At 43.5% G+C, this 25,019-nt stretch overlaps 1 protein-coding gene across 5 annotated transcripts in view; it reads right to left on the reverse strand.

Annotated features, from left to right (window-relative positions):
* UNC5D (unc-5 netrin receptor D) overlaps positions 1 to 25,019 on the reverse strand; it is a 132,963-nt gene that overhangs the window by 17,317 nt on the left and 90,627 nt on the right. For 2 of the 5 annotated variants that reach the window (XM_061472533.1, XM_061472532.1), the window contains exons 5-9: positions 11,844 to 12,024; positions 10,940 to 11,107; positions 9,541 to 9,705; positions 4,933 to 4,965; positions 1,123 to 1,308 (exon numbers count right to left, since the gene is read on the reverse strand). In XM_061472533.1, coding sequence (XP_061328517.1) covers positions 1,123 to 1,308; positions 4,933 to 4,965; positions 9,541 to 9,705; positions 10,940 to 11,107; positions 11,844 to 12,024 — 733 coding nt within the window. The remainder of the gene's footprint in view (positions 1 to 1,122; positions 1,309 to 4,932; positions 4,966 to 9,540; positions 9,706 to 10,939; positions 11,108 to 11,843; positions 12,025 to 25,019) is intronic. The other 3 variants (XM_061472535.1, XM_061472536.1, XM_061472534.1) reach the window with 3 other exon arrangements.

Below are 25,019 nucleotides of genomic sequence, written 5' to 3' on the forward strand. Positions count from 1 at the left end.
TTCACAAATGCTCTTCTTTAAACCTCCCACCAAGACAGAGAGCCCAGAGTACCTGGCACTGAACTAATCACATCCTGGCATATGAGCAACTGCCGCAGTCAGGTATTTTAGAGCATCCAGAACGAATGTCTTTGAAGCATTAAGTCAAACAAACAATTCCCCAGACTCAAAACCAGGCTTTAAAAGGAAAAAGTCACTATTTGAGACAGTCGCTGGGAATTACATGACTAATTAAAGGCTTGAGGTTTTAAATTAGTGAGTAAACATCCTTCAAACATCCTTGTCTCCCTTTATCCAGTCTCTTGCAGTACGTGCCTGGTGGGGAACGTCTCCCAGAAAGTAAAGCAAGTGTAAAGACGACAGACCCCCCCCCAAACTGTGCAACATCTTCCCAAAGAGAGGAGAGACACGGGGATGTTTCACCCCCCAACTAGCATACCCACAGTAAGGCAGGTCTCTGTGATAGAATGTCAGCACAGAATTAAAGAAACACACTCTTTGGAAGTGATCACCACATGTATTCCTCCCCTTCCTTTCTGTCCAAAGGCAATAACATCCCAGAGAACACCTGAGAGCTGCTTTTAGTGAAAATAAGGATTTCTGCCACGTTGCGTTGTGTTGGTGGCTTTCCTGAGTTTGTTTTTCACATCAGTACGTGTTTATTCCCCCCAGAATGTGGACATCTGCATGTTAACAGCAGCTCATAAAATACTTGAAGTTGGGTTTCTTGAATGAACAGTAAAAACTTGTCACTTCTAATAGATTAAAGGAAATAGAAGGTCTGTAATAGAACGGCAAGGAACTGCAGACATGCTTCCTGGGGTTGTTTTGATTTGTTTGGGCTTTTCCTAAGTCACAAATGTCCTCGTAAAAGCTGGTGACAGTATTTCTAAAGCACTTAAGAGCCTGGTCAAGAAAGATTATGCACTTGTCCGTGTTACCATGACAGACAGCAGACAGTAAGAGACAGCTCTAAGCACCAGATCCCGTTCCTTGCACGGCAGCTTTCAGCGCAGCTGCTCAGCAATAAGCCGCCCTCCCACCACCACTCATTGAATATGAGCTTAGTAACTCTTTGCAGTAGGAGCTCTGGAGAGAAGAGAATGAAATCACACCACTAACCTTGTCTGACTGTTTTAAAATTAAATGTCTGGAAGCCTCCTGTCAGTGCAGATGAATCAATCACATCCACGCCGTACTCACTCTGACTCCGCCTGTACAGGGTGACGCCGACCACCAGCACGGCTACAGCGATGACTGCGGCTCCCAGGCCAGAGTACAGGGCGATGTCACTGGCAGTCTCAATGTCTGAAAGGAGAAAAGCAGGTGCCAAGTCAGCAACACACACACGAACGTTCCGCCTGGTGCTGGCTGGAGCGAGCAGAGGGGTGATCTGAGGCTGGGGAGTTGACGCTTGAGACATAGATGTGGAGATCACAGCCCTTAAAGGCCGAGTCTTTCTATCACCGAGTTTGCGTTCTGGAGCTAATCCAGGAGGTCATGAATCCCTTGATAAACCTTTGTGCAGCTTTCTCCTTCCCTCCCCTCTTCCTTTTCCATGTGAGCTTTAGTACAGGAAGGCACAGTCCATTTCTCACTGCTCAGAGGGGCTGAGGAGATCCCACTTAAAGACCTTCAGTCTTTAGAACCCAAACCGTGTCTGTGCTGGCACCCGTGCATTAAGCTCACAACCAAGTTTTCTAAGACTGGAAACTTACAGCAGAGAAAAAGAACTCATTGCTTTGAGTGAATCCAAATGAAACCTGCAATATTATGTAATTGAATTATCCAGTCCCACTATCCGAGATCTTCTGGGATTTGGGACCACGTACCATGAAATTAAATTAGTTGGCATTACTTGTCTTAGATAGTTCCCTTAATGCCAAACTCTGGTTTAGAGGAGGAGAGGAACCTGGATTAACCCTATACATCATCTCTTATCCTGTATGTGGTGCTTCTGCTGTCTAGTGTGAAGCACTTGGTACACAAAGTGCATTTATTAGTAACAGAAGCCAGAGACAAGAAATAACCAGGAAATCCAGACTCCTCAGTATCAGTAAATAAACCACAATGGACAGAAATAATAAATAGCCAACTACTGAACTCACATGGTATTTGGGGGAAGACTTCTGCCAGGTGTAACAGCTCTAACCCACTTAGAACATTACATTTGCCCCGAAGTAAAAGGTTGGAAAAAATCCCAGAGAGGTGGACATTGCAGAAAGGAAGCTGTTAGCTGGCAAGGCAATTGTATGGGACTAACAGTGGGAGATGCCCATATTCCCTTACACCAGACAGGAAAAGGAGATGCAGAAAGACAGGGTCCTAAGGGAGGGCTGGAAATCCCGCACATCAAACCAGGCCAACCTGAATCCCAGTCCAGTGCCAATCACATACTGGTTTACCTCTGGTTTATCCTCTACAATCAGGTGCAGAAAAAAAAGTACAGAAACTGACTGTGTTTCTATTTCTTCCAGTTTTCTATCCCCAAGCTATTTTGTTGTTGCAAACTCTATTGCTGGCTTCATTTTTGTGGGTATTTAGTACAATGAATAAGCCAAGAGAAGGGATGTGATGTGGTGGGAGAGTCTTCTTCCTACAGAACCACTGAGAGCTGGTGGTTATTTTACCGTAAAGCCTCTTTAAGCTCTTCATTTTGATCATTACTTTAAAACAGAAAAGTACTGAAAATTTGAATTGCCTTTTCTACCTTCGTGGGATACTAAATTATAAAGCCTGAAACATGCAGAAATAACCTATCAGTAAAAAATTACTGCCACCATAATGGCAACAGGTAGAAAATTGATCTCTTGCCATCAGAACCAGCATATAAAACACACCTCAAGTTCTCACCTGTGAGTAAGTGCAAGTTATTACTCTAAATCTACATAAATAGCTTGGCTGCTTCTGTTCAATTGATTCAGACGTCAGGCAATTTAAGTTTCATACTTTTATAACCGCACACAGGTTAAAGCTGAGAGCAAGAACAGAACTTTCAACATGAGAACAGTCTTGACTCAAAACCTTTCTGGAGAGAATCTTGCTTTTAGTGAACACTGTGAAGTATCCCTAAGCTTCAGTTCCATAATTTTCTATACAGGATGTTATTATAAAAAAATCTTACAATTATTCTGATTGAATTTTCTTATCTTTAATAAAATGGGCATTGTTCCGTTTCACAGAAGACTCGGAAGAGCTATTCCAAATCTCTTCAACCTTCCTCTCTTATCTAATGGCTAATGCCTTCTGCGGGAGAGCAGACATTAAAGACAAAAGCAAAGCATGGCAAACTGGGGAACGGGCTCATTTTCTGCTTTCATTTGTTCCCAGAAGGGACCAAAGTGAAAACCAAACAAACTAGAAAAGAAAACATTTCTAGTCATCCAATTACTGTGTAATGAAGCGCATCCTCCCGGCCAGCGGCGCAGGGACGCTGCTGGAGCACCGCGAGTTCAGCCACTCCAGTGCCACGATACATGTCGGTGGTAATTGTAGCCTATATTTCACTCCACCTCCTGACACTGTTACACAACATTTATTGAAAGCACATTTGATGGTAATGAAGTTTCTATTAACTATGATTAAGTTTCATAAAGCACCTGAAGATAATTTAAGATGTGCAGGAGCAGAAAATGAAACATTTGGTTTAGTACATTAGGAAACGTAATTGATTAAATTATCTCATTTACAATAAGTGCTTTCAGGAGCTATGCAGGGCATACATCCCCTGTTTGCCATTAGAGTTTGCTATAAGAACAGGAAGGGTTTTCCAGCTTCCCACCCTGCCCTGCTTCCCTGTCCCTCATTGTGGTTCCCGCTCCCTCACACAGTCAGTTCTTGAGAACAAGGAGCAAAAGCCAGAGAGCTGTGCAAGAGGCTACTTAGTAAAACAGTTTGTTTCTCAGTGATCCTCATAATTGACTTTGATTTTGCATCAGTTCATGCACTCTTAAACCAAGGTCCTGTTCTGCTGAACAGCAACAAGCTGTTCTATGGCTCTAACCCCACAGCTACAACCAAACCCGTTAATTCTCCTGGCTTCTTACATGAGAAAATCAATTCCACTGAAGTTACTTCTGTAATAAATCAGAAAATAAAGTGATTGGACTGATACTCTTTCAAGACTCTCTAATTAAATGGGAACTGTGCAGATAAAACCACAGCAATTCCTAAGCTCAGTTCAAACACCTCTTACGCTCCAGGAGCTGGACCCACCTCAGACAATGCAAACAACTGCATGTGTTACTTCTCAGTACAGGTGGATTGTCGATTTAAGACCTTGAAAGGAATGAGGCCAAGAATGTGTTGATAAATCCATTTGCCAGAATTCAGTGATGGTGTTTTTTTCTGGAAATTAAACAGTCAGAAATCCTGCAAACTTTGCCCAGGGTTTATGACAGGACAAAGCACTGTTCTGTGCACAGAGGCTGACTGTGGGTTGGATGAAATCGTATCCTTCAGTCAGTTCACTCCAAGTGTGCTGCTCTGAACTAGAATTCCACTGAAATCAGTCTAAGACTCAGAAACAAAAAGTGCAGGAGAGAAGCCCCAGCAGCATGTAAATGAGAACTGTCTATGGGGCAATGCAGATAAAGTCCCTTCACCAGCTGATAAACGCTGAAAGGGGCTGAACAAGTTCAGAGCCAGTGGTGGAACCAAGAAAGCACAAACCCCTGTATTAATTTCTCATTTTCTAATTACAGACCCGCAAGAGGCCAGCATCAAGCCATGCACAACGCAGAAAGAGCTCCCACTCAGACACAAATGACTATTTTCAGGCTAAAACTACCACCACAAAGTTGCTAAGAAGATGCTGTCAGTAGCTATGAAAGCCTTTCACACAACCTTCAGCTTTATTCAGCTCCTGAGCAAACAGGATGGCAGAGAAGATGAGAAAAATCGTATTTACAAGAGAAAAAAAAAATAACTTACTTTGGGATTTTATTTCATGAAGAGGTTTTTTATCTGAGAGAGAGAGAGAGAGAGAAAGTTGCACTTAATAAATTTACATGGAGCATATCTGTTTCCACTATCGCTTCTGTGTAGCTCTAGACATGAAACATCGTCTCCTTGTTTGCTCACAATGTGAATATTTTATGTTGTCCACAGCTTTCCCTTCATTTCCCACCCCCTTTCTTTTGTTTCTAAATCTCTTTCTTTCAGGCTGTTTCTTTGCAGTTGTTTCTCCCTTGGTTATTTCAACTCTTTGTTAGTTTTACTGGGTGCTTTGATTCGGAATATTATATAGCAGTAAGGAAATTCAATGCTTTGAAGCAGCTCATGTGGCAAAGAACGTTAAGAATTGATTATTTCTTTATGTGTTTGACAGATGGAAAGGTAATGGACAATTAAACAAGTAATTTATAAAATATAAACATGTACAATATATTCACATTTATGTATCTAAAGATGGCAGCTATAATTTAATATATAATAATGGCATCTATATGTGTATATAAAGAACACAGAGATGAATATGCTACCACGCATATGCAATTATATTTGAGTTGTAAGGAAATTCCCTTTGACTGAGTTGTTCCCCGGTTTCTCTTTTGATGGTTTTGGATGAAGGATCGGGGACTGGCTTCCTCAGGGGTGGGTTATCAGCACAACCACCGTTACTGCAATACTGTGCCTTAGTGGAAACCACGCCATGGTCCAGGATGCTCAGTTGAGTGTTTTGCTGGGTGATGATGTAGAATCATAGAGTCATAGAATAGTTAGGGTTGGCAAGGACCTTAAGATCATCCAGTTCCAACCCCCTGCCATGGACAGAGACACCTCACACTAAACCATCTCACCCAAATGTAAAGCAAATGGATTATGAGGCACCTTCTGTTATTTTTACTATCTCAAAACATGATCAGTTTAATAATACTTAACCCAAGAGATTCTTGGATTTGGCTTTGCCAAAGTTTGCTGGGAGGGGGTTTCCCTTCTTAAGGTTGTTTTAATCTTTGCTGGAAATGATGGACATAAACACCAACTGAATTGTGTCACACTGAGCTCTGCAATAGGAACAAACAGTTTGATGCTGCTGACATCACGCTCCCTACAGCAGAGACTGAAATGCATTTCCCAGAAAGCCTGGTGGGACTGCTGGGCCCAGAAGCCTCTTGGCAATACTCAGTATCATGGCTGACTGAGAAATGGAAAACAAAATTACTGGTGATTTATGATGCATTAGTAAAAAACCATGTTTGTACTTCATCTGCTGATGGCCTACTTGTTTGTTTCTTTTGGGGGCACTGGGAAAAGAAATCAATAGGTTTTGAAGTTATAAAACATAACATTAAAGCACACAGATAAAAGTAAATCAAAATGCTCTGTGAAACCCTCTCTTCTATTAAGCAAAGAAAAAGCTTTCACCTCTGCAAGACAGAGAGAAATCCACCATGGAAGAGTGTACTATGGAGAATACTGGTAGGAATCAACAACGAAAGAACAAATATGCAAGAAATGAGTCAGGTATCAGGAATCGTGTGAGTGAAGGGGATTTGGATTGGGTCAGCCTCCAGTTTCCCCCCAGCCCGGCAATCTTTCCTACCTATCAAATCCCCAGCTAATTCTACCTTTCTCCTGCATTTAAGTTTCTATCTATTCAATTGTTACAAGTCCCAGAAGAAATTCCCTGAAAGAAGAGCACTTTCAGCTGCTCCTCAGTTCCAGACTGGACTGCCTGGATTCATCCAGAAAATCAAATGCCAAAGCGAGGAACAGGATGTTCCTGAGGATGGAAGAGCATCACCTCCAGGCTCTGCCCAGCCTCTCCTGTCAGGGACCAAGTACCTGTGAGGAGACCCCAAAGTTATCTCCTCTTCACCAACTGACTCCAAACTTGGAAATCCATGCTAGGGATTAGTGGTTTTTCTGCCAGTTCAATCTGCCCTGTGCTTTCCTGGCATCTTACACTCTCGCCCTTACTTACACTGAAGTTCTTACTTGTTAACCAAAGAAATGTTTCATTTCTATTCTTGCCTCACAAAAGGAACAAAGTTAACAAGTTGTGCCTGATAAATAACCTCCAGGAGATTAGTTTTCTGTAGCGCAGCACTGCATTTCCTTCACAATTCCCCAGGGGATGGAAAGCAGAGCAGAAAAGGCACAGACTGGAAGATGAACAGGAGAAAAGGATTTTTAAAAAACAGGGTAATTGCATCAATTCCTGTTAGCTGAGAAAGCAATTACAGCCCTAAAAATACTCTGACACAAGTAGATACATACAGCTCGACCCATAAAGGAGGGAGAACAGCACAATGCAAGATGAAAGAAACGGGAGACTCTGAACACTTCCTGGTACCCCCACCCCAGCAGAGGAAAGGAGCTGGTGGAACACAGAGAACACACAGCCCCGAGCTGATGGCAGCTCCACTCATTACCCAACAGCAGCAGCTTTCATGTCACTGGGGCTTTAGCTTCCTCTTTCACTCCTCGGAGCTCACTCAGTTCCAGACAAGTGCTGTTACACAAAGGATAATCCTGACAACACGCTCAACTCCAAACTATACCAGAGCAGAAATCCACCCCCCCCCAATACCTGGAGATCAGTTTCTGATCCCACTATTAGGTGCAAAATTGCTGGTGTTTGCAGCAGAGACAGAATCTTGTTTTCTGTTTGTCTCTGAATTCATTGCAGAGTATTGTTGTTAGTTCGGTTTCCCCAAATCCCATCTCACCTTTGCAGGGAAAACTCAGCAGCAGCAGCAGATCCCCCCCACTGATACTCAGCATAAGCTGAGAATTTAGTTGTGTTAATTTTAAATAGCATTGCTTTGATGTCAATACATGCACCCCGAGTAGGCTTAGATTTTAAATGGCTTTCCATTTAAATCATAAAATGTGGGGTTTATTACTTATGCCACTTATCCTTTGTAAAATGATTCTGATAGTTCATTTCAACATCAAAGTTGCGTTTTACAAGCTTTGTGTGCCACAGTGACACAGGTTGATTCCATCTGTGCAAAATTTACTCCCATTTTCAAACAGGCTTTTTGTATCTTTTTACCCATAATGATCCATTTATTTAAAGGCAGCAAGTTCTTTACACACAGCATATTAAGAACATTTTAAGTCAATTAAGAGCACTTTAAGTCCCATTTGTAGAAAAGTGATTTGCAGCTGAAAGAGAAAGACTTTGCTATTCCAGACACTTCTTTTCAGACATGCACCACTGACTTCTGTTTGCACATGGGGGTGCAAACCAGTTACACGTTCTTAAAACTGCATCTATAAAGTGATTCTAAATGCCACAGCAAAGAAGAATTGGAATTCTTGTGCAGAGGCAGTGGTGAATCCTGGGCTGGCTCCATTGATTTCAGCTTGTTGGGGCATTTTTCTTTTTTACTGCAGTGCCATTAGTCAGGTTAGTGGTTCATTAACAATAATCTTTGCACCAGGGGCTGTACAAACATAAAGCAGAGGGACAGGCCCTGATGCAAAGAGCTTGACTTTATACAAAGCATTTGACACACAATGAAAATAGTAATTAATAATTCAGGTAATTATTAAAACTAAGTTAGTTGTCACGTTGTAACTATTCCAACGGACCACCTATCACACCACTTGGTGCCGTGGGCTTGTGTCTAGTGCTTGCTATTGGCGTCCTTAACAGGGAGCTGAAGCAAAGCAGGAGCTTGGAAGCTCTGCTTTGTTGTAATCTATTCAGTGGATAAACAGAGAACTATGTCTCTGGGGTTGTCAGTTTGCCCTCTTTCGTAGGCATCCAATTTAATAACAGCAAAAATAAATACTCCTGCACTATCTGTGCAATCACTGATGGGGCTGTCATGGGATGGATTTGATTTTTATCCTCTTTTCTAAACCCTGCTTTCTGAGGAGGAAGGTGAACTGGCAACTGCCTCCTTACGGCCTGAAGTAGTTCTGCTTTCAACCTCGATGTTCCTCTGCAGCACCTTTCAGAAGGCAGCCTGCTTCATGTCCCACAGCCAACATTACATTGGTATCTGCCAGAAAATGCCAGCCCCAGCCCTGTGTCATACCCCCCTGTGATGAATTGAACCGTTTGGACCAGCTGACATCCCCCTCTGTCTTCCTGCTGAGGAACCCACCTCTCGCTCAAGCTGCAGGCCATGCAGATGTAGATCCTGAACGCCTGAACTCCCCATGGAGGAGATTTGCTTTTATTTATCTTCTGGGTTAAAGGCAACAACTGGAATAAACTTTGACCTTAAACAGCTCTTGCACCAAGAGCATTCGTTGTGGGGCTTTGCTGGCTCACTTGCAAGACAAGGTAGGAGGCCGAGCAGGACACTGAAATGTGCTGCAGCGTGTGATTGTAATTACACATTGCACAAAGCCTTCATTTGGATTTTCAAACTCGTAACTTCAAGGTGAAGTGTGTGCTGTGTGGACGTCCACTTTCACACATGCAGCCCTCTGAAAACCATCTCTTTCACAGCCGGATTTGAGGCACGAGCGCTGCGCTGACACGGGTGTGTGGCACACGCTGCACTCCCTGGCTCACAGCACACATCTCAGGCCATACCTCCCAGTCCCAAGCCAGCACCGACCGTTCCTCACCTTGAATGCAGAGCCCTTCCGTGCAGTTCTCAGACTCCTGGCTCACGCCCTCGCAGTATTTGCCCCCGTTGCGGGGAGGCGGCGCGATGCATTCCCGAACCCGCAGGTGCTCGCACTCGGGGCTGCACACAGACCACTCGCTCCACACCTCCCAGCTTCCATCCACTGAATGGGGAGGAAGGAGAAACAAGTGTCATCACTGTGTTCGGAGCTGGTGTAGTCAAGGTCCTGCCAAGAATACCCGTTTCCTATCTCTCCTCAGGTCACAGCAAGTAAAGTTTCATTCCGAGGAGAAATAAATAGAGTTTGGTCAGATGTGATGTTAAAATCCAGCATTAGGATGCACCTCCCCAAGCGTGCAGCATGGGAGCTTTTAGAATAGCACCAGTGTGTAGCATTCTGCAAACAGAGTCAATTAAAACGGCAGGAGGAAGCATTTCCTCGGCTTCTAAAGTTTCAGCACAAATTCTACCTGAAGCCAGGCTGACGTCGAGGCTGTGCATTTTCCTACCAGAGCAGGGTTGGTGACATCTACAAAAAGACCAGAGCAGACCTGGCCCTGCAGACTTCTGGCTAATGCCCTGGGCAGGAGAGAGGATCAATCTGTTGCTCTGCTGACTGATTTATAGCTGTCTCTGACCCTGTCCGATAATGAGAAGGGTTTCCACAGTTCCCTTTCTCTCTCATGCACAAATCAAACCAAAGAACAGTCAGATGTACAGAGACATGTTTATATCATACGAAGTTTTTAAATCCCAGTTCAGCGCATGTTGTATTTAAAAACTCATAAAAGCCAGGAGAGATTTGTCAGAGTCCAGACAATTTATGATGTGACCACAGACTAACACAGTCTCTTACAACACACATGCACACAGTTCCACTGACTTTCTTTAGCTCTATGTGTGAAACACCAAACCCAGAATCTGACAAGGGAGGCTTCAGGTGAACAAATAAGGAAATGGAGTATCCAGGGGTCCATGCCCCATGTATGGCCCAAGCTCAGCTTCCAAAGGTTAATATATATGGAAAGCAAACTTCTGCCAGCTAAGTTCTCAGTTTAGGTTTCTCCATTTCCCTTTATCATTCCTAATGTCACCTCCCCTTCCCTGTACCACCCCCACTAACATGATTTTCCTACTGAACCAGCTGCTGTTGTTATTTAGTTATCTTCAGTGTAAGTTAAAGCACTGACAAACCTGGCACGTCAGGCCATAGCTGCTTGTGACCTGCTCACACCTACATCAGGCTCTGAGCTGCAGTCTAAACAAGGACGCAAGTGTTTCCCATTTCCTTTTTGACCTCGATGGGTTCGTCTAAGCACAACTGGCATTTGAGGCTGAAACAGCTCTCCCACGAATGTTACCCAGGGTCAGTCCTTAGCAGACTGTATGTATCTCACCAGGGCAGAGAGAAGTGCAGGTGATTTTCTGTACAGACATCCCTTCACAAAAGGCACCTCCATTGAGCGGAGCAGGGTTGGTGCAGGTCCGGGAACGCTTCTGCCAGCCCCGACCGCAGCGAGCGTTGCAGTTGGACCACTCGGTCCAGGATGACCAGCCTCCATTAACTGCAAAACACCAACATGCCGGAGGCTAAGAGCCATCAACCAACACATCTGATCAGATCATGTCATTCAAAGGCAGAAGTTTGTTTTTTTACTCTACAGGCAAATGCCAAGCTGCAGTAGGAACATCGCTGCACATCAGTACACAACCACATCAAGGCCATGGTGTCAGAGAACACAAGCATTTGTTCTGGAAGAGTACTATGCTGTAAGTGCAATGACTGACAGAGCCTGGGAGGCAGGCATTTCAATTCTCATAAAATAAGCTTTGCTCAAATCGTAAACAAGACTTCCTGACTTTAAAAAGGGTGATTCAGGAATGCTCTGCCTTCCTGAGAGAGGAAGGTAATAAAGCCCTGGTTCTGCTCTTCTATCCTTTGCTGAGTAATATCTAGATTCAGTAGATCCAATTAAGGCAGCCCTTTATGTACCTCCCCAGGCTTGTGCTCCAGGCTCTCCTGGTACAGGCGAGGCTTATCTCTGTGGTTTAGTTTATAATTGGATCTTCGTACTATCTGGAGCAAGAACTGCTATTATTGACATAAGTTCTGGGAATCCATCACAAACAAACCCCTCGTAATTCCAATCTCTCTAAGAGCAGGAGGCATCTCAGCCTTGAGCAACAGAACTGAAATTAGCCGTTTGATTCAGAACCAGCTGGATGCTAAAAATACAAAGTACTCCAGCACTAACAGCACACACATCTATGTTCCTCTGTAACGAGCACGTTCGCACTGACCGTACACCACGACCGTGGCAGACATGCTCCTTCTCTTGGCAACGATGTTGGCAGCCATGCAGGTGTAGTTCCCCGAGTCAGAGAGGCGTGCCTGTCGAATGATGAGGTTGTGATCTGCTCTGGTGTCAATGTTCTCATCCAGGTTGGAATCTATGGGCTCCTCGTTCTTCAGCCATTCCACCTGGAGCAGAGAAGAACAGGAAGTAGGAAACGAAAAGATGGAAGCAGGAAATCTGCTAAATTGTATTTCAGTGATTTCATTAGTAAATGTCATTGTGATCTTTATCATAACATTAAAAGTGAAGCTAGGATGGGATTCCCAAGCAGGCAGACATTCACAGACTCAGAAACTATTCCTCTGTTCCTGTCGTGAAGACCCTAGAGCTTATTAACAAAGCACATCAAATTAAATGCTGGGTCATAGCAAAGTAGCAAATAATGAAAGAACAGAAAATGGCAAAGAGCTTGTTCAGAGCTGTATGGGTGTGGATTGTAAGGGAACCGTTACTGTTCTACTGGGCAAAAAGGAAGGAAAGGAGAGGAAGAAGAAGGTAGGAAAAGAGGAGAGCAATTAATCACACTCTCCCTGGTGGGGTAGGTAACGGCCTCCTTCATGTTTAATCTGAGATGTGATGATAAAATTACTGATGTGATTCAATCACTGTCCTGCTTAGGGGATCCTTCTGGCTTCCCTAAGGAAAGGCAAAACAGGGAAATGTCTGGAAACCTGTAAAGCCAAACGCAGGCGCTTGATGCCTTGAGCCAACAACCTCATTGATCTGATTGGGAAGTATCTGCTTTGACTGCAGGAGCAGAGAACCCTGACCAATGCCCATGTGCAATCAGCCAACGACCGCACTGGGCTCCTATCCCGGCACCTCAGAGGAAGGTGCTGTGGGCTGGTAACTTAGAAAGTGACTGATTTTTAGTCAAAGAATATGGAAGAAAATGTCAGAGAAAAAATAAGAACTATTTACAACTACTGCTCTGGATATGCAGTGCTTCCCATGTCAAACAGTTGGACAGTGATCAGCGATCACCCAACCTTTGTAATAGGGTGGGTGACATGTAGTAAGTATTATTAATTCCACTTATTTTGAGCGAGAAACAGAAGGATGGAATCACACAGGGCTGAGTGGTCACAGATTCCCAATTTCCATAAACCCCAGAGAGCATTAGGATTTGTTGTGAAGGTACATAAATACCACGAACTGCTGTGCATAATGTATCTGAGGAGACCCAGGAATTATCTCCAAGGCATTTCTTGACTTGAAACATTACAAAGAAATAGTTAAGGCATGGTAAGCTACTGCTACAGAAGCGAAGCATTAAAAATAGAAACAGAATTAACACGTTCTGTTAAAAGACTAAATATGAGTTATTTTGATAGCTTTTCCAGACCTGAAGGAGGGGTGGCTGCGCCCTGGAGTCAAATCCCCTTCCCATCTCAGTTCAGACGAATAACCTCGTTAGGAACTTGCGGAAGGACCTGGAACTTTGTGGTAATGAGCTTATGGATTTCCTAGCTCCAGGCGTTCATTAGCGCTCTGCTCTGCGCAGATGGTCTGCGATTTGTACACTTCCCAGTTTACAAACAAATCTGCACAAGCTGACCAGCAAAGCCAATTACATTTCATGCCAGACAGCAGCTTCCCCTTCCAGTAGCATCCCTCACTCTGGGTGTGTGACTGACATGCCCCACAGCTTCCTATATCCCAGTCAGCTGAGAACTTACCCTGAAAGGAATCCAGATCTGTGGCACTGGTACCCTGCATGGCGACTATGGATTAAAGGAAGTCATTGGTTTACACATGTCACCAGAGGCATTTCCCGAGTGCGAAGTACATTACACACTGCATACAGAAAGCAGTTAAAAGGTTTTAGATCTGTATGCTCTTCCTTAAGCTGAAGTTAACCAAAAATGGTAACAGAGAGAGAATATCACCATCAAAGCTCACATCCGGCACTGGAGCCAGGCCTGGCTATTTCTGCATTCTTACAAAGCTCTGTCACCACGCTGCTTTGCTTCACTCCTCAAACCTGAACTTTACACCGGGATTACTTTTTTAACTGTCTCCTTCACAGAAGTTTCAAGAGTTTTGGGACCAGAGGCTTTGTGTGCCCCAGTGCACACCACAACAAACATTCCCATGCAGTTTCTAAGTGAGGAGCAGCACCTGACCCAGCCGCGCTTATGTGTGGGAGCCAGAGGAGACCTCCTTTGGCATTGTCAGGGCACGCAATCACCCTTTGGCATGAACCTCACACACACTCAGGTGTCCTCATTTCCACTGCTAGAAGCACTCCAGGCAATCTCCTGGCCAACATTCATCCCTACAACTGACACCTCACCTCTACTGACCACGGGTGGCCAGGCACAGCTCTGGAGCAGCCACCAGCCAGCCCTGCTAAACCCAGTAACACTCAGCTCTTCCCTGAAGAGTGTTTCTTTGAACGCATTACATTCCCCTTGGTCTGAGTGAGAGGAGGAACAATCAAGTAATCCATTCACTATTCAGCTTCCCTCTGCAGTGAACTGTACTACTCATTATCAGAGAGGGTTCCAGCAAAGAAACTAGGAATGCAATTTAAATTATGGAACAGCAGCACAAGCATAAATCAAGTGGCAGAAATTCAATGGTCGCAGTCAGAATTAAACTCACTTTATGTGCAGTGTAATGACAAACACAGTCGTGTCCAAAGAAATGACAAACATGTCTAGTACTACCAGAGCTACCATTGCACAAGGGCAGCTCTGGGGCAGCGGGCTCCGGGTACCCATGGCCGTGACTCTCGTGCTCCAGGGAGTTTTTCCTGTACACAGTTTTCCAGGAGGGAGCTCACACTGACCCCCTGTTTGCTGAGTCTGGGGCTGCCAGGCTTGGTGAATGAAAAACATTTACATTAAAGCAAAGCATTTCAAAGAATGATGATCACAGTGAAAGGAGAGCATTAAACAGATGGAACAGAAACATGAACACGTTGAGAGATGTGCGATCCAAAGAGGATTTGTAAGGGAGGGCAGCATTGCCTTTTGCTTTTTATCTGGAGGCTTGATGACACTGCAAATGCTCATCTCCTATTCCAACTTCCCCCTCCCTTGAAGAAAACTCAGATTTATTCAGACTCCTTCACTGCCATTGCCCCAGCAGTCAGAAATGGAGAACCAATGGATGGCTTTACAGGATAAACTGATAAAGGAGTCATGATGACAAAAGGTTGTGGTAACTTGCAGGGATGCAACCTTTGCAATAATTCAGCACACACACAAATACACAAACACAACCAAGCAAATGAAAGGCAAAGAAGCAGACCGTGTCTCCACACTGAAATGAGGCACGGTGTTCTGAGCTGCCACCCTGCAGGGCCTGAGGAGGAGACTCAAACCTCATCAGCATTTCACTCCTCCAGCTTTCTCATCAGCAGAGGTCACACAGTTACTTGTAACGCAATTAAATACATTTCTTTTAAAGAATTAGGCTGTCTGAAGATCTGAAATGTTTCCATCTTGAACCAGGCTTAGTTCAAAACCTGCTATAATATGCCACAAGTTTATATAAAGACATCTGATTTCCCCCCCCCCGAAATTAAATCTGCTCAGAATTAAAATACCCCCATCAATTTCTACCAAAGGCTAATCACATAATGATGTAGACAAGAAATGCAGGGGCAGGTATGGATTAACTCTGCTGCTACAGACTGGCTGGCAGTAGATGAATTAGCATAATCATAAATTTGTTCCTATTACAGAAAGCAATTATCAAAGCCCAGCATTATCAACGTGAAATCAGTTAAATACACCACAGCCCAGTCAGATTACAATGGGAGTTAGTGAACTCTGGTTTTGCTGTAAAAATAAAACTAATCCTAAATCATCCACATTTCTCTCTGCTGTATCCAATACTGAAAAGGCCCATCAGCTCCCCATGGCAGCAGCACAACTGCTGCTTGAGCTGCTGCAGGTGATGGAGTCTCGCTGTGTTTAGCATGTGTAAAATCAAGAACACACATATGTCAGTCCCTTTTGTGTGTGTGTCCACACAGACACTATAGACAGACACCCTCCATCACCATGCAGGGGATTCAAACACTCTGGGGACTTGTGGCTACCCATGAGAACATTGATGGAGGGAGGGCTGAGTTAGACTATAGGAAAGCTTGGGCAAAGGTTGCTGTGGTTCCCTTAAAGCTCTGCCCATTTTATAGCTTTTGTGGGAAGAGAATGTTAGGCCCCAAAACCTCAACTGCTTTTGAGCCCAGTCACTGAGATTTAACACCCAACAGGAACACCACAACACAGAGGTCTTGTTGGCACACATGATAAATTTGGTGGGTCAGAAGACAGAAGACGTTGGTACTCCTGCTTTTAGATTATACTATACTGCCCCTTAAATACAACATAGAATCATAGAATAGTTAGGGTTGGAAAGGACCCCAAGATCATCCAGTTCCAACCCCCCTGCCATGGGCAGGGACACCTCACACTAAACCATCTCACCCAAGGCCTCGTCCAGCCTGGTCTTGAACACTGCCAGGGATGGAGCATTCACAACCTCCCTGGGCAACCCATTCCAGTGCCTCACCACCCTAACAGGAAAGAATTTCCTCCTTATATCTAACCTCAGCTTCCCCTGTTTAAGTTTGAACCCATCAGCCCTTGTCCTATCACTACAGTCCCTAATGAAGAGTCCCTCCCCAGCATCCCTATAGGCCCCCTTTAGATACTGGAAGGCTGCTATGAGGTCTCCACGCAGCTTCTCTTCTCCAGGCTGAACAGCCCCAACTTTCTCAGCCTAAACATCTGGCTTTCTCATGTGGTCAATAAACAGAGTACATATACATCAAAGACAATAGAGTCAGAATGTCAGCTTCTCTTGAGGAGAGAATCAATTGCTCTCGCAATGCAAGATAAATGCTCCAGGATTTTGAGATGGGAAAGGTCAACACCTGACTTATGGCAGCACAAATGTTTCTATAGCACGGACAACGTACAGGTTTAAATATGCTCTCTTTCAGATGGAGAAAGCAGCAAACACATCCTCAACAATCCTCTGAGCCCACTCCACTGTTCATGATAGCCTCACACATCCCTCATCCTTTCTTTGTTCTCGTTTCCTTCTTCTCACACTTCCCCTCCTCCAGACACCTGCCTGCTGAAGGTGCCCACTGCCTTACAACGGCTACCATTAGCGAGGCTCAGAACCCTCCATCTCCTAATAAATACTATCAAAAAAACTATTTAGTGTGAAGCTGTTAAAAATACCTATATCTGTTTAAGACTGTACCTATATATGTTTAAGGTTGCTGATGTTGATTCCAATGCCATTTCTGTAGTTGCCCATGAAGGTACTAAATTTATTCAATGCAAATAATACAGAAGGCATCTCTACTTGAGCTCTTGGCTCCCAAAGAACAAAACTAACACTTCTATATTCAAAAGAACTGGGCAGTGCTGTATTTTCCCTGACTTTGCATTAAAAAAGGAGAGAACCAGCTGAGAACTTGTAAAACTCAGACATTTCTAGGTGAAAGCTTCCCTCTCCCCCACCCCAACCGGAGCAAGAAATCACGTCTGAAGCTGATTCCTTTCTACAGAGAGTTTCTTTCCATAGAAACTGTTTGCAATAGATTCTCCTCCACACCATGATTAGCAGCAGGTATGTCAGGCTGCTGACACGTTCTCCACTGCCTCTGGAGCAGGCTGAAGGAGGCTGGATCACGATGCTGACGTTTGTTTGTATGAATATTCTCCCCATACTCATCAGCTCAGGCCTCTGGCTAGAAACAGTTCTTTCTACATTGATTTAGGTCCCATATCCCACAGTCTTTAAGAGCCTTATGAAACATGGCTTTTAGTGGAGAAGAGCAAGACACATCCCTTTCAGTTCCTTTCAGATCTGGCAGGAGCCTCCTGTTTCTAAAACTTCAGGTGTGTCTGAGCTGGAGAAACTTTCTTCACTGCTGGAGTTTGGATGATTTGATTACAGCCATGCATTAAGATGGCAGCATGTCTTTGTTACACTTCTGTTTTGCTTTCTACCCTCAGACTCAAACAAAGAAGTAGGAGAAGCCTCCACCAGCATAAATCATTGCGGGAGATTAATAAAAACCAAAGGCCACTTTGCTGGATACAAACCATTCATATCTACCTTTATGATCCCACAGTTATTTTATCAACCCAATCAGAACTCATTAATCTTCCCTGCTCGGAGCCTATCGCTAGCAGCACACCAGAAGCAGGTCAGCTGTACCTGCTGCCTCTGTTTAAATTAATCCACTGAGGGAATACTGGTACCCGATCGTTTAATCACGGCGCTGTCACACCGTTCTGGTAAGCATATTTTTCCTTCATTAGATTGAAGGTATAATCTCATTACATAAATCTGACACACTGACTCACTCATCAGTCAGCCCAGGCTTTTGTTGGTTGTACTGTGGAAAACAGCACAGGAATCTTCCTTTGGAAGAGATGCGCTCAGTTGTTGGATCACCTGAGAGCCCAGGGCTGCTTGCTGCTTATGCTCAGTTTCTCTCCTATTGTTGCACTGTACGTGGTGTGCAGCCAGCGTATTTGCTCCATGAAGCTCCAACAGCAAGGGGAGGCAGGAGGGATGATTCGCACCCATGGCACTCCCTATACCACGGTTCATGCTCTGAGCTACATCCAGTTCAAAGCAAAGTGAATATTTTTGTGTGCTTTAAAAAACACAGCCAAAAATTCCTATTGCTGAAAAATCCAGAGGAGAATCAAGGCTGGCATGGGAGGGGGGGAGTCAAAATGCAATTCAAACATGCTTCTGAATAACTATAATGGGAAAGGTTACAGCCTGTATGTATATCTCAATTTGTAACACTAAAGGTGGGCAAGGACTTGACTCAGACATGCTATTTTAGAACACTGTTATAAAGACACACTGCTAAACGTGCCATTGCTAATGGTACATTGTCTGATTGTTGAAGGTATCATCAGATCCCCCCTGCTATTTCTGGAGGAGTAAGTATCTCACATTAATTGGAATGCTGGTTTTTACCCTGGTGCAAAGATTATGAATGAATCAGCATTAATAAACCCAAAGGTCATTACATGGCTTCCACAGTAGTTTTCCAGTGGGGGAGTGCACACAAAGGACTTCAACGACTGTAGAGTAAGCAGAAATCAATGATCGAGCAGAAACTCAGCTCCTAATCCCTTGACTATAAAGCTCAGCAGCACCAGTGAGCAGATGAGACTCATCCAGAGCTTTTCTTTTTCCCCAAGCAACTCAAATCTAAGTATATTTAGTAATGCACAGAACTTGTTTAAAAGTACGCGTGGCACAGTACATGTTCCTCATTATGGTGAATTAGGATGGTTAGAGAGACACAAACAGCTAAAGGCCCCAGGGATGGTGCTCATGGGGTGGTTGCATTTGTTTTGCAATGCACGGGTGTTTGGAAAGTAATTCTAATTGCCGTTGACACTGAAACCCAACAGTTTTAGATAAGATTATTGGGAATGTTTACAGTGCTTTGCTAACAGGGCTTCTGATAGGCGAGATCACGATTACCCCTAATTCTTAGAGATAAGAAACTCATCCCAGAAAGCTTATGGTAATTTAAAACTAAGAGTACAAATAACGAGCATGAGGAGAAGGTGAAACGTGCTGCAGATCCAGCCTTCAGGAATCAGCAACAGAAACACCAAGCCACAGTTAAGTGACCGCAGCAGTCGGAGCTGCTGCTGGCAGAACAAGAGGCCAGCACTGAGAAAGCCTCCAATTACCTGTTTGCTCTTACCAGCAAAGCTTCCAAATCCTTGTAGGACTCCTTCACGCAATTACTTTCAGTATTTATAATTATAAACATAATGATAAGGTTTTATAACTTCTCCTTTCATGTTCAAGCCTTCAACGGTAAGAACACTTCTGAAAATAGTACCAGAAAAATACATGCCACTGCAAAACTGTGCATCAAAAGAAGAAAAGCTCCAAAGCACGTCTTCATAAAAAGGAATTATCCATGCAGGAGAACTACAAAGTTACCTGTTTTGTTTCCCCTCCTTTTCAGCTGCCTGCATGAAACCCAGCACACACTCATCTGGAGACAACAGCCAAGGGGGTTTTCCAAATATAAGGTCTATGTGCAGGGACTAAGATGCTTCCAATAGCTGCAAAATGTACAAAATCAGCCAAAGAGGCACCTGGAGAGGCGCTGAGAGCTGACCCATGCCCCTGCTTCAAATAATTGGTACAGGTCTAAAAAGGATCAGGTCAAAAAATGAAGTGACGGATTTAACACATTCAGTCAGTGCAGTGGCAGAACAACAGAGAGATCTCACACTGCATGCCAGGAAGGCAAACACAGGGTCAGTGTGTCTCCTCTCTCCGGTGCTGGTCCAAATGGGAATGCAGAGGCTGTGGGGGCTTCTAGCTAAAGGAACAGCTCTCTGCTCGGCCTGGGAGAGTTCTGGGTATTCCTGGTGAAGTACCAGAGTTCAAACCATGCTACATACTTCTGAGCTTGATTTCCAAGAGAAATCATAAAACATGCTCACCTGGAAGTTAATTCTCTTCCCACTTCCCACTAAGTAATAAAGATGTATCAGAGCAGGGTTGGTACTGGTACACTGGGGATTTCTTCTGGCCAGCAGACATCCCAGTGAGGAACAACCACTCCAGTCAAACAGACTACAGCTTAGGCACGGGAGTGAACACTCAATCTAGGTGGCAGCTGTATTATAGAATGAGAACAACTCTTGATGTAACACACAGGGAGTCCAAATAAGTGGGGTTTGTGCAGATCTTACCTGATCTGTGACTCCCTGAGATTGCTCTCATATAATGAGATGCATTTTGTGGATGAGGCTGAGGAGACTGACAGATCTTCTCTGAGGAGCTTCAACAATGGGCAGCAACACTGAACAGTGGAAAATACTCGGGGCATCCCTACAAAAACCCTCTCAGAAACTCCTCTTGACTCAAGTACTCAGAAGGCATTGTTTTAAATGCCCACCTCACTTTGTGAGCACCACACTTTAGAACAATGAGACACTCAACATCTTTAAGCACCTTATGATGTGCAGAGGCTCAGTACCTCCTGCAGCACACCTGGCTGACCCCCTTTGCTCATTCAAGTGTCTTTTCAAAGGGGTGTTTGTTTGCTCCCTAGCTGTCTGTGGTGGAAACAAGGACAAACATTAGGAAAAAAAGAACTGCATTAACAACATGGGCTCTCCACAGCATTTCGGAGTTGCCAGTGACCAAAAAAGAACATCCAAAACACATCCAGCGCAGCGTTAGGCAGCTTAGCAACAGCATTAAAACCAAATGTGATTGTAATGAATAAACAGAAAAAACCCCAAAGCATTAACCTACCTTGTACAACCAGATACTCCAATTTCTGTAACGTGCTGCTCCCTGGAAATACATACAGCTAACCCAGTAAAACATCCATAATGTATTTAAAAGACTACCAGTTCTGTGCAGAGCAATGTCCTCTTTATTCCCCATTTACACAGAATAACTGTGAAATCTAAGCCTTTTTATTTCAGCATATTGAGCAATAGCATTAAAGTGGTTTTTACAAGCACTGATAATCACAAGCCTTTTCTGCCTTTGAAACCTGTCCTTTGTTTGAACCTCTACAGAGTATTACTGCAGGCTCTGTACTGTGTGTATCACAACTCCTGTTGTAATTCCTAATCCACGATCTAGGCTGAGTAAAAAAAATAACCAGAGCATTGAAGATGAAATACCGTAGGAGAAAAGACAGAAAGGTAACACTGAAGCAGAGGTTTCTCTCAAAGACAGTGATGAAGGGCAAGGAGTGAATACCAGATGTGAACAAAGACAAAACAGCATATAAAAGAAAATAAACTCAATCTTGATTCTGGATTTGTGCTGTCCAGGGAGCAGTCACGGGCTTAAACAAAAAGGCTTTAATTGAGCAGATGTTTTATATGTAAGCCCTACATATTATTAGACTATCATGGTCTTAATCTGATCAGTCCATACCAGCACACCCTGTGTTGCCCGCAATACCTGCCCATTTCTCCCTCTTTGCTAGACCTGGAAAAAGCAGTAATGATGTAGATAGCCACAAGAAACCCCTCTTTCCCCAGCTCAGTGAATAATTAGTTATCAGCCTGCAAGTGGTGCTGCAGTTACCAGAACCTTCACTCCCCAAGGACACACTTAGACAATTAAGTCTATGAAAAACCCCTGTTCAAGCACACAGCGCGGCTTGACTCTGGAAATGCTTCTTCCACTCATGTGTGCAGTGACGTCCAAAGCGATATCTGTACTTCATAACTCTTTACTGCCTTATGCCAAAACTGATCTTCTGCACAATTCAACACAGAGAACTCTCCTACGTTAGGTATTTGCGCAACTCTGAACATCCACATAACGTACGTATATATAAACTGTCATGAAAATGTTGCTTTTCTAGAATAAAGGACTCTTTTATACCCCTGAAATCTCAGTATTATAAAGGTCTAATTCAAAAAAAGCAATACTGCACACATACCAATTCAAACAGGACCTTACATCTGTCAGCTGGCTGCCACCTGAATGACCTGAAGGTTACATCTGCCCTGCTGTAAGACAGCAGTCTTCTGTAGTACCTCAGAAGACCTTATTAATCATTGTAATACCTTTATGTCTGATCTGGTAACCATCACAACACGGCCTGGGCTATGTCAAGGTGCCTGTTCGGAGGCATTAGCAGCTACCATAATACTTGGATTTGTAATATGACCAATAGGCTCATTGAGAGCATATTAATATATGTAATATGGCAATATGTAAGATATGGAATATGACAACAGTGCTCATTAAGAGTTTGGAGCAATGCTGCAGTAGCAAGCTGAAGATCTGAATGTTAGACAAGATTCCAGCCCACAGAGACCTCCAACCAACTATGGAGAAAGAGCGAGGGGTTCTGAAATGCCAAACCCTGCTTTTCATCACTAACAGTGAGAGTTAAGAATTGGCATAGTTCCTTCACAGAGCAAAAGGAACTGATTTCACTGTTCCAAATGGAACATCACCTAATTTTATCACGTCGAAGTTAACTGTCAGATTTCTTACAGCTTCCCATAACTTTATGATTTGAAATACGTGAATACTGGCTGCAGCAGTTCAAAGTAAAACCAGTTTATCGGAAGAGCTTCTGTGCAGATAAATAATAATTGAACAGATTGCGCATATCTGAGACCTCAATCTTGAAAGTGAGATGTCTTCAGTGAAAAATGGAACACATTTATTGTATTTGTAACTAACATACCCTAAAAGTAAAGCAAATATTGATATTCCAGGCACAAGACCCAAGATCTATAACTAACCGTATAAAATGCATGCTGTTTGCATTTAGCGATCATACTCTGTTTTCCGTAACTAGAAACAAGACTCATTGAAGTCTATAATTCACCAGCCTTTTTTGTCATAGTATTTTACTACAATACCATTATCCTGCCATATTACATTTACTGTATGTGTACAAGTCCCATAAATACACAAGCCTATGTAAAACAGGCAGCAATGACTCTCACTACTTTTGGAATCCTTGCAGCTTTTGAATTTTATGTGGGTTTCACATTTTGTTGATGTGTTTGCAATGGAATACGTACTGCCCAGAAGAGGAATGATTTTCCATTTCCAGTAAAAGCTATAGTGGTAAACAAACCATCAGAACTCACGCAGATATTCCCTGGAACATCCACAACAGTCCATTAAAATGCCAAAATCTGTGTTGAACATTTGGAAGAGTAGCGCTGGATACAGCGCATTTAGAACTTGACTATAGGCACGTATTAAATGATAAAGATATGTGAGAGTATTGCACAAACCTCTGTAGGGCACTCCACACGAGTTTACACTCGTCAGGAACAGTTTAGCACAACAGCTGCCCTGTTAGTACCAAACCAACCCACCCATAAACAAAAGCAGCAGGAGCAGTGGAAAGAGCTGCAGGTTGCTCCTGAGGCTCGACTATGAGTTAGTCTCATCTAGAGATTTAGTCTCAGAGAGTATTCAGAGATTTAGGATGAATTTTAAGGTCAAGTTCTGCTCGGATTTGCACCTCATGCATCACAACTGACTTCAACTCTGTTACTCATCAAGCGTTTCTGGTTGGGAATTGCTCCCCCTGAGCTAATCCATTCTACAGCATTATCACCCATCTTCAAAATTAAGCCATACTAAGTTCCCATTAAACACAGGTCTCCAGAGGATGATAGAAGCTCCTCCTGATGGTGAATTTCAGAACAGAATACAGAAGCTTACTGTCCAATTAAAGACGCATTTAAAACCTGATTATCAAGTCCACTAATTTAAACAGGGGCAACCTATGACAGCTTGAGACATTTAAAACCCTTTTGTCACTGATGGAGGAGTCAGGAGTAATATGCCTCCACTATACCACACCACCTGTCTAAAAGGATTACTAGGTACAAAAGCAAGCAATTTATTTGCTCCTGTACCAAAAACAATTAATATTTTACTGTCTGAGGCCCTAATAAGATAGAACATGCAGGACAGATTATCCTAAATTTAATTAAATGAATATTGACTGAGTATTTTCCAGGTTACAGTTCAAGACCTGTCTGACAACAGTCACAGAGCACAACACCACGACTACCCAGGACCAGACAGTAAGAAGGAATTACCATCAGTGAACTAGAAAGGATGCTCTAATTTATTCTGTTTGCTGAGCCTCTCACAAGCCACCCGGATCTATCAGTCGCATCGATTCCAAGTGCTTCCCCTAAGCTGGTACAGAGCTGCATGAAATGACAGAATCAAGTTGTCTGCATTCTTCACTGCTTCACTCCAAAAGTAAATGATTGTGTCACCGAGAGGCAGTGACTGCAGTGCTCAGTATGTTCTTGAGAAAGAAAAATACCCTTTGGCAAGAGTACAGGAAAACACTAAGGCATGATGAGGGTTACCAACCTGCCAGCGTTATGGATGCGAAATCTTACCAAAGTTGCTATATATAGTCAAGGTAATAGGTATGAACGGCACTCTATCATGTTAATGGCAGGGCTGTAATACATAGGAAATAGCAGTACAACATGTATTTCTCAAGGATGAGGGCTTAATACCCACTTAGAACTCGCAGCTTGCATCCCCACTGCTTTGCACTTTGTGTATCGATTTAAAGCTGAGATTTGTAAGAAGTGGCTGGTGACAGAGC

The sequence above is a fragment of the Pezoporus flaviventris genome, unplaced genomic scaffold, assembly GCF_033815535.1.
Source record: "Pezoporus flaviventris isolate CSIRO_AGI_PZ_B2104156 unplaced genomic scaffold, CSIRO_AGI_Pfla_v1 ptg000071l, whole genome shotgun sequence".
Lineage (NCBI taxonomy): Eukaryota > Metazoa > Chordata > Aves > Psittaciformes > Psittacidae > Pezoporus > Pezoporus flaviventris.